The sequence below is a fragment of the Peromyscus leucopus genome, chromosome 8b, assembly GCF_004664715.2.
Source record: "Peromyscus leucopus breed LL Stock chromosome 8b, UCI_PerLeu_2.1, whole genome shotgun sequence".
NCBI classification, from domain to species: domain Eukaryota; kingdom Metazoa; phylum Chordata; class Mammalia; order Rodentia; family Cricetidae; genus Peromyscus; species Peromyscus leucopus.
In genome coordinates, this window is record NC_051086.1 from 54,652,101 (window position 1) to 54,669,512 (window position 17,412).

Sequence of the window (17,412 nt, forward strand, 5' to 3'; positions counted from 1 at the left end):
TGATGTCATTGTTTTTCTCTGCTGAGTAGTATTCCATTGTGTATATGTGCCACAATTTATTTATCCATTCTTCAGTTGAAGGGCATCTAGGTTGTTTCCAGTTTTTGGCTATTACAAACAATGCTGATATAAACATAGCTGAGCAAGTGCACTTGTGGTATGATTGAGCATTTCTTGGGTATATGCCCAAGAGTGGTATAGCTGGATCTTGGGGGAGATTGATTCCCAATTTTCTAAGAAAGCACCGTGTTGAAACCAAGGTTGGATAAAGCACAGGGATAAATAGCCAAATGAATGGAAACACATGAACTATGAACCAAAGGCTGAGGGGCCCCCAACTGGATCAGGCCCTCTGAATAGGTGAGACAGTTGATTGGCTTGATCTGTTTGGGAGGCATCTAGGCAGTGGTACCAGGTCCTGGGCTCGCTGCATGAGATAGCTGTTTGAAACCTGGGACTTATACAGGGACGCTTGGCTCAATCTGGGAGGAGGGGACTGGACCTGCCTGGACTGAGTCTATCAGGTCGATCTCAGTCCTCGGGGGGTGGCCTTGATCTGGAGGTGGTGGGAATGGGGGGTGTGCTGGGGGAAGGTGAGGGGGGCAGGAAGGGGGAGAACAAGGGAATCTGTGGCTGTTATGTAGAACTGAATAGTATTGTAAAATAAAATAAAAAATGTAAAAAAAAAAGGAAAATATAGCATACTAAAATATAGAAAAAAAGAACAAACCAACCACAAATCCAGTAGATAGCAAAAAAAATAATAAAAGAACAGGCAGAAGTAAATGAAAGAAAAACAATACAAAGAATCAAAGAATCAATGAGTCTAAGAGCTGGTTCTCTAACAAGATAAAGATTAACAGACACTTGACCTAACTAACCCCCCCCCAAAAAAAACCCAGAGGAATCAAATGAACAGAATCAGAAATGAAAAGGGAAACATTACAACAGACACCAAAGAAATTTAGAATGATACCAAAAAATACTTTAAAAACCTGAGTTAGAAAATCTAAGAGAAATGCACAAAATTCTGGATTCATCCAAATCCCCAAAGTTAAACCAAAAAGAGATCAACAAGCTAAATAGACAAATAACAAATAAGGAGATTAAGACTGTAATAAAAAGCCTTCTGACTGAAATCAGCCAGGCAAGGACTGATTTATAGTAGAATTCTACCAGAAATCTCAAACAAGATCTACAACAATGCTTCTTTAGTTATTCAAAACAAAACAAAATAACCATCCCCACAGAGTCAGAAGCACTTCCCAACTCCTTTTATAAAGCCAGTATAACTCTAATACCCAACCAAGCCACACACACACACACACACACACACAAACACACACCAAAACAAACAAAAATCTCTCAAAATCTACATATCTATTTCCCCGATGAACATAGATGCAAAAATCCTTAATAAAATACTTTTCAATTGAATACAATCATATATAAAAGAGATTATTCACTATGATCAAGTTGATTTTATATTGAGAGTCAGGGATGGTTCAACAAACACATCTGTGGCAGTTTGAAAGAAAATGGGCCCCATGGAGAGTGGCACTATTAGAAGATGTGGTTTTGTTGGGGTAGGTGTGGCCTTGTTGGAGGAAATGTGTCACTGTGAAGGCAGGCTTTGAGGTCTCCTAGGCTCATCATGCCCAGTGTGGACACAGAATCTTTTTTCCTGTGGATGAAGATATAGAACTCTCAGCTCCAGCACTATGTCTGCCTGCACACCACCATGTCCCATCATGATGATAATGGACTAAACCTCTGAAACTGTAAGCTAGCCTGAATAAAATGTTTTTCTTTATAGGAGTTGCTGTGGTCATGATGTCTCCTCACAGCAATAGAAACTCTACTAAGACAAGATGTATACAAGCTATAGTGATGAAAGCTGTTTGATACTCGCTTAAAAACAGGCATTTAGGCCTATGGGAAAAAGTAGAGTATTATAATATGCATACACATAATTATAGCCATCTGATAATTAACAAAGATGCCAAAATGTGCACTGGATATTAGACAACATCTTTAACAAATAAGCTAGGCAAAATCGGATGCATACATTTGGAAGAATGAAACAAGACTCCTATGTCACCCTGTACAAAAATTAAATCCAAATGGATCATAGACCTATGAAACCTGAACAACATTGAAACTGTTCAAAGAAAGCATAGGCACTACCCTACAGGTTGTAAGTGTATGAAAGGACATTCTTAATATGATTCCATCTGCCAATGAATTAAGTACAACTAATAAGTGAACCTCATCAAACTAAAAAGCATTTGTATGTTTGTTTCCCAGAGCTGAGGACTGAACCCAGGGCCTTGTGCTTGCTAGGCAAGTGCCACTTGCTCTACCACTGAGCTAAATCCCCAACTCCTAAAAAGCTTTTGTACATCTAGAAGACAATAAGTTGAGTGAAGAGGAAGCTCACAGAGTAGGAGAGAATCTTTGCCATTTATATACCCGACAAAGGATTAATATAGAGAATACATAATGAATTCCAAAAACAAGGAGTTAAAAAACAAATGATCCAATGAAATAATGGGTTATGGATTTGAATAGAGTTCTCATAGGAAGAAATAAAATTGACGAAAAGTATTCATCACAATTAGGAACATGCAAAATAAAATAACTTTGTAATTTCATTTTACCCCAGTCAGTGTGACTATGATTAAGAAAATAACCAACAAAAAATTCTGGGGAGGTTTTGAGGAAAACAAAACTCTCATTCACTATTAGTGGGATTGCAAAGTGGCCCACCTGTTGGGGGGGGGGGGGGGGCTACCCACCACCCCCATATTTCCTCAGAGTGCTCTTGAGTAGGAGCAGTGGGAAAGATTAGATAGAAGGACTTAGAGGGGAGAGACAAAGATAGAAAATGCAGGATAGCTTCAAGAGAGCCTGGAACCTGTTCCATCAGGCCCTGACTGTGTTGGCACTAGGGTATTTATAGAAATGCCAAAGGGTGGCGCAAAAGACAACCCCCCCCCTGCAGCACAGCCAAGTGCAGACTGTCTCAGACACCTGCACTCAGGCCCGTGGTCTAATCATCCTCTCTATGCAGATGTGCTGGGTAAAGCTACTAGGAAACCTGAAAATGGGCTTTCACAACCACTTGCCCTGGAAATCAGTGTGGAAATTGTAAAAATAAACTAAAAAAGGATCTACCATCTGATCCAACTGTACTACTCCTTGGCATATGCTCAAAGGACTCAACACTGTACTTCATAGGTACTTGCTCAGCCATGGTCATAGTCTCTCTACAATAGTTTGGAAATGGAAACAATATAAAAGCTTCAACTGATGAAAGGGTAATGAAAATGTGGTATATTTGCAGAATAGAATGCTATTTAGCTGTTAAAAAATGAAATTATGGGGCTGGAGAGATGGCTCAGAGGTTAAGAGCACCGACTGCTCTCCCAGAGGTCCTGAGTTCAATTCCCAGCAACCACATGGTGGCTCACAACCATCTGTAATGAGATCTGGCACCTCTTCTGTATACATAATAAATAAATAAATAAATATAAAAAAATGAAATCATGAATTTGGCAGGTAAATGGATGCAACTAGATAATATTATGTTAAGTGTGGTTACCCAGACCTAGGAAGACACAATCATGTTCTCTCTCATTTGTGGTTCCTAGCTCCAAATTTTTAGATGTTATTATCTAACCTTGAGTCACTACAGAAACAAGGGAAGAAAAAAGGGACCATGGGGTGGGAAGGAACCCTAGAGAGGGGAATAGAATGATACAGGTTCTACAAGAGGAAAAATGGGAAAAATGAAGTGGAGGGGCTTTAATTAGAGAGTTGGGAGGGAGGACAACATAGGAGTAAAAGGGGAGATAAACAACTCTAAGGAAGAATCGCATTATTTTATAAAATCACATATAATTCTTCTAAGTGAGTGCATAATACCTATGCACTCACACATTATGGTATTCCATTAGGAATGACATTGTTTTCCCAAAGCCATCAACTATATAATATAAACTCTAGTAACAGGTAAGAGAAACTTTCTTTTGAGTTATTAGTCAAGGGAGTACAAGGGATTCTCAAAATAATAGAAGCTATTGTTGTTGCCCTTGGCTGCTTATTAGATATTAAACATAAGTTCTTATTGCTGAAATCACATCACACTTTGACATAGGACTTGGAGGATTCAAGGTATATCTGATTCAGAAGCCTTCTTCCTGAGGACCACCTTTCTTACTTCTGGAAGATGCTATGTAAATTGTCAAAGGTAAAAAGCTACTACTAGTCCTACTGTACTGGCTTGTTTTATGTCAATTTGACAGAAGCTAGAGTCATCAGAGAGGAGGGAGCCTCTCCTGATTGATAAAATGCCTCTATAAGATAAGATTGTGGGCAAACTTGTGACATAATTGAGAAAATGCCTCTATAAGATAAGGTTGTGGGCAAACTTGTGGCACAATTTCTTAATTGTTGATTGATGAAGGGGTGTCCAGAATATTGTGAGTGATGCCATCCCCAGGCTGGTGATCCTGGGTTTTATAAGAAAGCAGGCTAAGCAAGCCATGGGGAGTAAGTCAGTAAGCAGCACCCTTCCATGGAGTGCTTTCAGTCCTCTGCATCAGTTCCTGACTCCAGTTTCCTGTCCTGCTTGAGTTCCTGCCCTGACTTCCTTAGATAATGAACTGTGATGTGGAAGTGTAAGGTGAATAAATTCTTTCCTCCCCAAGTTTCTTTGGTCATGTTTTCTCACAGCAATAGTAATCCTCACTAAGACACCTACACAGATGTGATACCTATGAACCATAATTATCAGCATTGAAAAATATCCTGAAGGTACAATGGTGGTGCTTATATCTTGGTAGTAACCAACAGCTGCACAGTTGGACTTAAAGGTCACTCAACAAGAAGGAAATAATGCTTTGAACTTTAAACCTAGCAAACTACCCATGGCTAGTGAGATTATGGATCTTAGAGGAGATGCTACTATTGTCACTGTACTAAACCAGTTAATCACTCACTTCATTCTAGATACTTGTCCTTATCCCACAGTTAAGTGTGTCTCTTCCCCATCATCAAGAAGCTTCTTCTGAAGCAAAGGGAGACCATTATGTAAAGTCACAACTGGTTAAATGCAGAGAATAATTGACTGGTGAGATAAACAGCTCCAATTGATACATCTACAACACAACCCCTACATCTAACTCTCAAAAAAAAAAAAAAAAAAAAAAACCATTGTGGAAGAGAAGGGAGAAAGATTGAAAGAGACAGAAAACTAGGAAGTCTGTGGTAAGATTGTGTATAAAGATGTGTCAGGGAAGCTGCACCCATGAAATCTCAACAATATGTCTGCTTAAAGAATATATGAACAATGACCACACCTGTAGATTTCTTAAATAAGAAACACAGAGCCAAATGCAGAGTTAAAAGCCCAAGAGGTCAGAGCAGTAGTAAGAGCTGAGACTTAAAACCTCCTTTCTTACCCTTTGCTGCCGCTGTTGTCCTTCTCTCAGAAAGAGACCTACTTCCTGTGTATCTGTCTTTTTATTGACTTTCTGTTCTGCCTTGTCATTTGTTGTAAACCCAACCACATGACCTCCTCGTCACTGCCTGTCTATACAGACCTCCAGGTCTTCTATGGTTGGTATTGAGATTAAAGGCGTGTGTCTCCATGCTGGCTGTATCCTTGAACACACAGAGATCTGCCTGTCATGTGATTGGGATTAAAGTTATGCACCACCACCACCCGACTCTTGCTATGGCTTGCTATTAGCTGTGACCCCCCAGGCAACTTTATTTATTAACATATAAATAAAATCACATTTCAATACAAATAAAATATCACCATTTTCCCCCTTTCTATTTTAATAAAAAGAAAAAAGGAAAGAAGTTACAACTAATATAAGAAAAACTATATATAAAAGTACAATAACTATATACCATATATACAAGCAATAAATACCTAAACAATGTCTAACTGCATTTGACAAATTCAGAGAAAATAATTCCATTATCTATCCTATTTTGGTAAGTCCAAAATGTACCTGATTCACTTTCTATACTAACTTATATTACTAACAGAACTTTCTTATAACGTCTTTCAAATTTATACACTTACTGTTTAGTGAGTTTCTTTTCTAAAATTCTTAACAAGGAAAACCATAATTATCTAAACTTTAATTATAACTATCTAATCTTCAACTCCCTCAGAGACCCAAGAAGGAAATAATATTACCTAACAAAAATAAAAACAGGAAGTGCACGCAAGCAGCTTCAAAAAAAAAAGTGAGTTGACAGAAACAGCAAGCTGCCTGGACAGTCACCTGAGGTTTCTCAGCAGTGTTGGAGCATCGTCTTCAGCCTATAGGCTTAGCATATCTGATAGACTCATTTGTGAAGTAGGATGTACACAAGGTCAACAGTTCAACCTTATATTTGGTGAGAGCAGTCCATGTACCAGAAACACCTGAATTCCAGTAGTGTCATGTCATGATTCAGGATTTTAAATTCTGGAAATTGTTGATTTTTTTTTTAATTCAGCTGTCCATTCTTCTTGGCTATGTGTGTGTGTGTGTGTGTGTGTGTGTGTGTGTGTGTGTGTGTGTGTGTGTGGCTTCATCTCGGCATCCCGTTCTTTTCCACATCTCTCTATTAAATGACAGTCTGCTATTGAGAGGTGTGATCTTAGTTACTCTTCAAGAATAACTGTTTCAGCTGCTGTTCCATTGCACATCAGAAGCCATCGGTCCACTGCCTGTTCAGCTACCTTCAAAGAAAAAGGCACTGTACCTTTTCTGGATTGCGAAGGCCACTTCAGGGATGGTGCCATATTGTCCTGGCCTCAGAAGATGCCTTTTGTTAAAGCCACAGCCACACTTGTTTTGGCAAGAATCGGTAGTCCTTTGTTTCATGTCCTGTCTGTCCATTTTGTCCTGTTTGTCAGCAGTTGATTCGAGGATACTTTGTTGTCCAGTGGCTAACTTTTGTCACAATGAAAGTTAAGTCCATATGCAGTTTCTTCAATGCCCATATTTTCTCTGAAGTAGATTGGTACTGCCAGGAGCCAACATGTCTCATAGTTATAACAAAAAAGAAAAATTTTCTAAGTTATTAAAACATTTTAAATGCCATATTCTGTAGATCTCTGAAGGGTTTGAAGATGACCTGTATATCTAAAATATATCTGCTTGATCTTGAAAACATACCTAATATGACTACAAGTTCAATTGTAATATCTAACTACTTTCATTTCTTTGTATTCTAATAGTTGGTAATAATAACATTCAAGGATTAGCAAATTGCATTAAATTATTAAATGTATGGTATAAGTACAGTATCTTGAACAAGATTAGAAATATACGTATAACATTGTCTAACAATATCAATCTCAATATATATAATTTGTATACAATATAAAAAAAATCCAATCCAACGTAAAGTATTTAAAACTAGTAATTGTCTTTTTCTTTTTTCTTAAACAAGAACCTTAAATCTGATCTCCCTTGCTTAGCCCTTTTCCTAACCCTTAACAACAACTTATGACTCACCCTCCTAAACAATGAAAATTATCCCAGACCCAAAACCCATTAAAATACCAAAAAAACCACCCGCCCCACACCACTTCTTTGGTTCTTGCTGGGTATGGGCAAAGGTATCTTTATTCTGAAAAGAAAAACTTGGGGTTAATTGTCAAATTCTAGGAAAGGTAGCTATATCCTTTGTTATCTAGTCTGTGCATAATGCCAAAGTTCAGGGTTTATCTCAAGTCCTTATTCAAATAGTCTTTGAAACTGGATCATCTCAGCTAGCCATCTCAAAATTGCTCTGAGCAGTTTGTAGTTCAAAGCTGATCTGTAGATGATGTTTGTCAGCTTAGTGGTATTATTATTGTCCACATGGAATTGTTGTTGTTGTGGGGCACCATCTTCTTCCTGGAGACTTCAGTTGATGTTAGGCCAGGCCGTGATTTCCTGCAGAAAACTGATAAGAGACTCGAACACAAAGACATACATATGCAGCTAATTCAAGCTTTTTTTTCTAGAATTAGTTAGTACTCTATATGACCATTCATTTCTTAAAAAAGTTTAAAATGTATATATATTTGTATGTATATATATATTAATCTTGTAAATTTGATATAAAATTCATACCTTAAGAAAAGTTTAAAGAATCAGAATAAAATCAAAGAATTGATATTAGTAATAATAGAATAATCCCTTAATTAATTTGGTTTTTCTCCTATCCCTATCAGAAGATGGCTCTTTTATTCTGGCATGATACAGGGAGTTTGCATTTTCCTTTTAACAACATGCTTGAGTTTAAAGAAGGAGAGAGCCATTCTCCAACTCCAAAGTCAGCTTTAAATTTTAATTGAACTGGGACTATTAGAAGACCAATAGTGTTAAATCTTTAGAGAAAAGCAGAAACAAACATTTAGATAATATATACCCCATACACCGTTTCATTCTGTTTCTTGGGATAGATGATTTGTCCCTTTTCTTCAGTTGTCTCATTTCCCAGTGTTCTTCAGTTTCCTTAACCTTCATTCTCCTAAAAGACAAAAACAAAAACCTTTCCCCAAGACTAATTTTGGGGATGTTCCTTTTTGGCAAGTTATTATCTGATTAAATGAAAAGGCATGTGTTACTGGTACAAGTTAGTTTAAATTGGATGTTCATGCTGGTTGATGAACTATCACCTCCTCTAATTAAGAGGTCTCTCTTGTTCAAACCGAACCTTTATCAATTTTGATGGTACCCACAGCTTATCTTCTCCTGTAGAAACAAAAGCAAAACCTCGTCCCCAATGTAATACATACCCTGGTTTCCATTCTGAGGTCAGCACATCCTTAAAGTATATAGGCTGATTTAATTCTGTAGTTTTTTCTATTATCCAATGTCTCTCTGCAGCTGTTGTTCCTTTCTCATTGGCATTCAGAAAATTCAAAGTTAGAAGAACATTATGCAGTCTATTTCTGGGGGTTTTTGTTACCCATTTCTGTTTATTTAACATATCCTTTAGAGTTCTGTTTGATCTTTCTATAACTGCTTGACCTGTAGGATTATGTGGTATGCCTGTAATATGCTTTATATTGTAATAAGCAAAAAACTGTTTCATTTTAACAGAGACATATGATGGAGCATTGTCAGTTTTGATTTGTGCAGGTATACCCATGATGGCCATAACTTCTAGCAAATGAGTGATTACAGAATCAGCTTTTTCAGAACTCAAAGCAGTTGCCCATTGAAATCCTGAATAAGTATCGATGGTGTGGTGTACATATTTCAGTTTTCCAAATTCTGCAAAGTGAAACACGTCCATCTGCCAGATTTCATTCCTCTGAGTACCCTTTGGGTTACATCCTGCTGGTAATGGCGTTTGATTGTAGAAGGAACAAGTAGGACATTTCTTTACTATTTCTTTGGCTTGTTGCCAGGTTATGGAAAAATCCTTTTTTAAACATTTACTATTGACATGATTTTTTTTATGAAATTCTGAGGCCTCCAGCACATTTCCTATCAATAATTTATCAATCTCATCATTACCTTGTGCTAGAAGGCCTGGAAGACCAGTATGGGGATCAGATGTGAGTTACATATGAAGGATGACTTCTTTGCCTGATTGTATCTTGCAACTAATAAATAGTGAAGTTAATTCCAAAGCATCAGGGATAAATTCTGCAGTCTCAATATGTAATACCACTCTTTCAGCATACTGAGAGTCATTAATTATGTTGAGAGGTTCTGAAAAATCCATTAATACCAACAGAATAGCATACAATTCTGAGTTTTGAACTGAATTATAAGGACTTTGAACCACTTTACTTAAATTTTCTGATTTGTAACTGGTCTTTCCTTGTTTGTTGGCATCTGTATAAAATTTGTGAAATCCAGATATGGGTTTTTCCCATACAATTCAAGGCAAAATCCAATCAGCTCTCTTTATAAGATCAATTCTATCACTTTTAGAATATTTGCTGTTAATCTCTCCCAAAAAAATTACTGTAGGCTCTTTGCCAAGGTTCACTTTCTGTCCATAATTTTTTTCAATGTCTTCTTTAGTTAAAGGTACAACAATTTCTGCTGGGTCTATTCCTACTAATTGACGAAGTCTTAATTTTCCTTTCCAAATCAAGTCAGAGATATGTTTTCCACATAAGACAAGCAACATTACATGGACTCAGCAGTTGCATGCAAATATTTGTCTGAAAAATATATGTATTTACAATAATAAATAATAAAAAAGAGGCTGAGCCAGTCAGCAGATAGGAGTCCTGCAAGCAAGCTGTTCCACCACGGCCACCACCCATTGGACTCTGTAAACTACAAGACCCATTTTACCATCTAATCCACTGAACCCATCATCCTCCCCCTGGCCAAACATCCCCTCAACATCAGCAGCCCCTAGAGGCACAAGCACCACCCCCATCAATTAGAAGAGGAGCCGACTCCCCATGAACAGCCCTCTCCAACAACATCAGTAGACCTTATAGACACAAGCACCACCCACACCAGTTGGAAGAACAGGCACAGTCAAAACATACACAAGTTGGAAGAACAGACTCCATAGGCACAAGTAAAACCCATACCAGCTAGAAGAACTGGATGATACACTGGATCTAGGCACCCAAACCCCCACAAACCTCAGCTGAGACAACCCCACTAGACCTGAAAAACCAACCAGTCACCAGAACCCTTGGCCATTCAATCCAAAAGACAATAAAGTAACAAAAAAACCATCCAATAAAGCATCACAAGAATCAACACCTGTTCCTATAATTATCCCAAAACCAGATGGATAATTGGCAGGGTAAGAATCATTTAAGAACATAAAGAGCAATATGGTACCACCAGAACCTAGTGGTTTTAAAAAATCAAGACCTGATCATCCCAATGCAGATGAAGCAGAAGAAAATGACCTTAAAAGGAACTTTATGGAGATAATAGAGGCCCTTAAAGAGAAAATAAAAAATCCCCTTAAAGAAATGGAGGAAAAGACAAATAGAAACTTGGAAGAAATAGTAAATCCCTTAAAGAAAGTCAATAAAACCAAGAACTATGTATGCAAGCATAACCAACAGAATACAAGCGATGGAAGAGAGAATCTTAGTTGTTGAAGATATGATAGAGGAAGTAGCTTCATCAGTCAAAGAAACTGTTAAATCCAACAAATTCTTAACACAAAACATTCAAGAAATATGGGAAACTATGAAAAGACCAAATGTAAGAATACTAGGTACAGAAGAATACCAGCTCAAAGGCATAGAAAATACATTCAATGAAATCATAGAAGAAAACTTTACTAACCTAAACAAGGACATGCCTATGAAAATACAAGAAGGTTACAGAACACCAGATAGACTGGAACAAAAAAGTCCCCTTGCCACTAAACATACAGAATATAGAAAGAATATTAAGAGCTGCAAAAGAAAAAGGCCAAGTAACATATAAAGACATATCTATCGGAATTACACCCAACTTCTCAATGGAGACTCTAAAAGCCAGAAGATCCTGGACAGATGTTTTACAGACACTAAGAGACCACAGATGCCAGCCCAGACTACTATATCCAGCAAAACTTTCAATCATCCAAGTGGATCAAAGACCTAAACATAAATCCAGTTACACTAAACTTAATAGAAAAGAAAATAGGAAGCACTCTTGAACGCATTGGCACCGGAGACCATTTCCTAAATAAAACACCGACAGCACAGACCCTGAGCACAACAATTAATAAATGGGACCTCTCGAAACTGAGAAGCTTTTGCAGGGCAAAAGACACAGTCAATAAGAGAAAAAGACAGCCAACAGATTGGGAAAAGATCTTCACCAACCCCACATCTGACAGAGGATTGATCTCCACAATATATAAAGAACTCAAGAAACTAGACATCAAAGCACTGAACAGTCCAATTAAAAAATGGGCTAAAGAGCTAAACAGAGAATTCACAAAACAAGAACTACAAATGGCTGAAAGACATTTAAAGAAATGCTCAACATCCTTAATCATCAGAGAAATGCAAATCAAAACAACTCTGAGATACCACCTTACACCTGTTAGAATGGCTACGATCAAAAACACCAATGACAACCAATGTTGGAGAGGATGTGGAGCAAAGGGAACAACCACTGTGGAAATCAGTATGGCGGTTTCTCAGAAAATTAGGAATCGAACTACCTCAAGACCCAGCCATCCCACTCTTGGGCATCTACCCAAGGAATGCTGATTTATACCATAAAGATACATGCTCAGCTATGTTCATAGCAGCACTATTTGTAATAGCCAGAACCTGGAAACAACCTAGATGCCCATCAACGGAAGAATGGATGAAAAAAAATGTGGTACATATACACAATGGAGTACTACTCAGCAGAGAAAAACAATGAAAGCATGAAATTTGCAGGCAAATGGATGGAACTAGAAAAAATCATCCTGAGTGAGGTAACCCAAACCCAGAAAGACAGTTATGGTATGTACTCACTCATTGGTGGATTCTAGATATAAAATAAAGAACAATCAGACCACAACCCATAGAACCATAGAGGCTATATATATAGCATGGAGGTCCCTAGGACGACTGTGGCATATAATAAATTTCAGTTTTACTCAATTATTGAAAAAAAAATAGCCAAATGAATGGAAACACATGAACTATGAACCAAAGGCTGAGGGGCTCCCAGCTGGATCAGGCCCTCTGAATAGGTGAGACAGTTGATTGACTTGATCAGTTTGGGAGGCATCTAGGCAGTGGGACCAAGTCCTGTGCTCATTGCATGAGTTGGCTGTCTGAAACCTGGAACTTATGCAGGGACACTTGCTTAGTCTGGAAGGAAGGGACTAGACCTCCCTGGACTGAGTCTACCAAGTTGATCACAGTCCTCGGGGGAGGACTTGTCCTGGAGGAGGTGGGAATGGAGGGTGGGCTGAGGGTAAGGGGAGGGCGTGGGAGGGGAGAGAATAGGGGAACCCATGGCTGATATGTAGAACTGAATGATATTGTAAAATAAAAAATATATATCACAAAAAAGAAAGAAATTGGAAAAAAAAACTTTCAATCAACATAGATGGAGAAAACTAGATATTCTATGATAAAACCAGATTTAAACAATCCCTATCCACAAATTGAGCCCCATAGGAAGAACTAGAAGGAAAACTTCAACCCAAGGAAAGTTAGCTGCACCCACAAAAACACAGGCAATAGACAATCTCACACCAGCAAATCCCAAAGAAGGGAAACACACACACACACACACACACACACACACACACACACACACACACACTACTGCTACCACCACCAACAAAAACAAAAACAAAAACAAACAAACAAAAAAAAAACCAGGAATTAACAATCACTGATCATTACTATCTCTCTTTTTTTTTTGTTTTTGTTTTTTGGTTTTTTTGTTTTTCGAGACAGGGTTTCTCTGTGCAGTTTTGCGCCTTTCCTGGAACTCACTTGGTAGACCAGGCTAGCCTCCAACTCACAGAGATCCGCCTGCCTCTGCCTCCCGAGTGCTGGGACTAAAGGCTTGCGCCACCACCGCCCGGCACTATCTCTTAATATTAATGGACTCAATTCACCTATAAAAAGACACAGGCTAACAGAATGGATATGAAAATAGGACCCAGGCTGAGCTCCGGGAATCCAATTGATGAGAGAGAGGAGAGATACTGCAGGCGAGGAATGTCAAGATCATGATGGGAGGATGTGCAGAGATGACCAGCCACACTAGTGGAAGCCCATGAACTGTGGACTGGTGGCTGTGGAGTCCCCATGGGACTGGACTAGGCCCTCTGGATACGGAAGACGGTTGTTTGGCTTGAACTGTTTGGGGGGCACCCAGGCAGGGGGATCGGGATCTGTCCCTGGTGCATGGGCAGGCTTCTGGAATCCGGTGCCTGTGGTGTGATACCTTGTACAGCCTTGGTACAGTGGGAAAGGGCTTGGACTTGCCTAGGCTCAGTGTGCTGGGCTCTGCTGACTCCCCATGGAAGACCTCGATTTGGGGGATGTGGGGATGCAGGGTGGCTTGGGAAAGAGGGCTGGGGGTGGGAGAAAGGAGGCCGGGGGATCTGTGGATAGTATGTGGAGTGAGTAGAAAATTTCTTTATAAAGAAAAATGAAAGGGAAAAAAAAGAAAATAGGATCCATCCTTCTGCCGAATATAAGAAACACACCTCAACTTCACAGACAGACATTACCTCAGAGTAAAAGGTCGGGAAAAGATTTTTCTAATCAAATTAACCTAAGAAAAAAGCTGGAGTAGCTATCCTCATATCTAACAAAATAGACTTCAAATTAAAATTAATCAAAAGAGATGGAGAAGGACAATTCATACTCATTAGAGGAAAAATCCTGCAAGATAAAGTCTCAATTCTGAACATTTATGCCCCAAATACAAGGGTACCCATATTTGTAAAAGAAACATTATGAAAGCTTAAATCACATATTATACCCCATACACTAATAGTGGGAGACTTCAACACCCCACTCTCACCAATGGACAGGTCTGCCAGACAGAAACTTAACAGATAAATAAGGGAACTAACAGATGTTATGACTCAAATGGACTTAATAGACATCTACAGAATATTCCACCCAAACACAAAAGAATATACCTTCTTCTCGGCACCTCATGGAACCTTCTCTAAAACTGACCATATATTTGGTCACAAAGCAATTCTCAACAGATACAAAAATATTGGAATAACTCCCTGTATCTTATCAGATCAAAATGTCTTAAAGTTAGAATTCAAAAACAAAACATATTACAGAAAGCTTACAAACTTACAGAAACCGAACAATTCTCAACTGAACCACTACTGGGTCAAGGAAGAAATAAAGAAAGAAATTCAAGACCTCCTAGAATTCAATGAAAATGAATGCATAACATACCCAAATTATGGGAAACTACAAAAGCAGTGATAAGAGAAAAGTTCATAGTACTAAGTGCCTACACAAAGAAGTTGGAGAAATCTCACAATAGCAACTTACAGCACACCTGAAAGCTATAGAACAAAAAGATGCAAACTTAACTAGGAAGAGTAGATAGCAGGAAATAATCAAACTGAGAGCTGAAATCAATAAAATAGAAACAAAGAGAACAATACAAAGAATCAATAAAACAAAGAGTTGGTTCTTTGACAAAATCAATAAGATAGACAAACCCTTATCTAAACTAACCAAAAGGCAGAGAAAGAATATCCAAGTTAACAAAACCAGTAATTAAAAGAGGAATATAACAACAGACACTAAGGAAATCCAGAGAATCATCAGGTCATACTTCAAAACCTGTACTCCACAATATTGGAAAACCTAAAAGAAATAGACAATTTTCTGGATAGGTACCACATACCCAAATTAAGACCAAATAAGTAATTTAAATAGACATATAACCCCTAAGAAAAATAGAAGCAGTCATTAAATCCTCTCAACCAAAAAAACTCCAGGGCCAGATGGTTTCAGTGCAGAATTTTACCAGAATTTCAAAGGAGAGCTAATACCAATACTCCTCAAATTGTTCCACACAAGAGAAACAGAAGAAACATTGCCAAATTCTTTTTATGAAGCTACAGTTATCCTGAAACCCAAACCAAACAAAGATGCAATGAAGAAAGAGAATTACAGAATAATCTTCTTCATGAATATTGATGCAAAAATACTCAATAAAATACTGGCAAACTGAATCCAAGAACACATCCAAAAAAGTCATCATGATCCAGCAGGCTTCATCCCAGAAATGCAGGAATGGTCCAAGAAAAATGTCTTGTGAAAATATGAAAATCTGTTAATGTAATCCACCATATAAACAAACAGAAAGAAAAAAAACACATGGTCATCTTGTTAGATGCTGAAAAAGCCTTTGACAAAATTCAACACCCCTTCATGATAAAGGTCTTGGAGAGATCAGGAATACATGGGACATGCCTAAACATAATAAAAGCAATTTACAGCAAGCTGACAGCCAACATCAAATTAAATGGAGAGAAACTCAAAGCAACTTCACTAAAATCAGGAACAAAACAAGGCTGTCCACTCTCTTCATATCTATTCAACATAGTACTCAAATTTCTAGCTAAAGCAATAAGACAACAAAAGGAGATCAAGGGGATACATATTAGAAAAGAAGAAGTCAAACTTCTGTTATTTGCAGATGATATTATAGTATATGTAAGTGACCCCAAAAATTCTATGCAGAAACTCCTAAAACTGATTAACACCTTGAGTAATGTGGCAGGATACAAGATTAACAAAAAAAAAATCAGTAGCCCTCCTATATACAAATGATAAATGGGCTGAGAAAAAAAATCAAAGAAACATCACCCCTTAGAATAGCCACAAGTAATAGGAAATACCTTGGGGTAACTCTAAACAAGCAAGTGAGAGCACTGTATGACAAGAACTTTAAGTCTTTGAAAAAAGAAATTGAAGATGATATCAGGAAATGAAAAGATCTCCCATGATCATGGATAGTTAGAACGAACATAATAAAAATGGCAATCTTACTGAAAGCAATCTACAGATTCAATACAATCCCCATCAAAATCCTAACACAATTCTTCAGAAATCTTGAAAGAAAAATACTCAACTTCATATGGAAAAACAAAAAACCTAAGATAACTAAAACAATCCTGTACAATAAAGCAACTTCTGGAGGCATCATCATCCCTGACTTCAAGCTCTACTAAAGAGCTATAGTAATAAAAACAGCTTGGTATTAGCATAAAAAATAACATGTGTACCAATGGAATCAAATTGAAGACCCTGACATTAATCCAAATACATATGAGCACCTGATTTTTGACAAAAAAGCCAAAACTGTACAATGGAAAAAAGAAAGCATCTTCAACAAATGGTGCTGGCATAACTGGGTATCAACATACAGAAGAATGCAAATAGATCCATATCTATTGCCATGCACAAAACTCAAGCCTAAGTGGATCAAAGATCTCAACATAAATCCAGCCACACACTAAACCTGATGGAAGAGAAAGTAGGAAGTAGCCTTGAATGTATTGGCAAAGGAGACCACTTCCTAAATATAACAGCAGTAGCACAGACACTGAGAGTAACAATTAATAAATGGGACCTCCTGAAACTGAGAAGCTTCTGTAAGGCAAAGGACATGGTAAATAAGACAAAACAACAGCCTACAGAATGGGAAAAGATCTTCACCAACTCCATATCTCACAGAAGGCTGATCTCCAAATTATATAAAGAACTCAAGAAACTAGACATCAAAATACCAAACAATCCCATTAAAAAATAGGCTACAGTTCTAAACAGAGAATTATCAACAGAATAATCTCAAATAGCTGAAAGTCATTTATGGAATGGCTCAACATCCTTAGTCATCAGGGAAATGTAAATCAAAATGATTTTGAGATACCATTTTATGCCTGTCAGAATGGCGAAGATCAAAAACA

At 37.8% G+C, this 17,412-nt stretch overlaps 1 protein-coding gene across 1 annotated transcript in view; it reads right to left on the minus strand.

The window, feature by feature from the left end:
* LOC114688678 (NACHT, LRR and PYD domains-containing protein 1a-like) overlaps positions 1-17,412 on the minus strand; it is a 118,917-nt gene that overhangs the window by 35,836 nt on the left and 65,669 nt on the right. Inside the window, exon 3 of the mRNA XM_037201056.1 lies at positions 12,795-12,819. Within this exon, the coding sequence (XP_037056951.1) occupies positions 12,795-12,819 (25 nt within the window). The remainder of the gene's footprint in view (positions 1-12,794; positions 12,820-17,412) is intronic.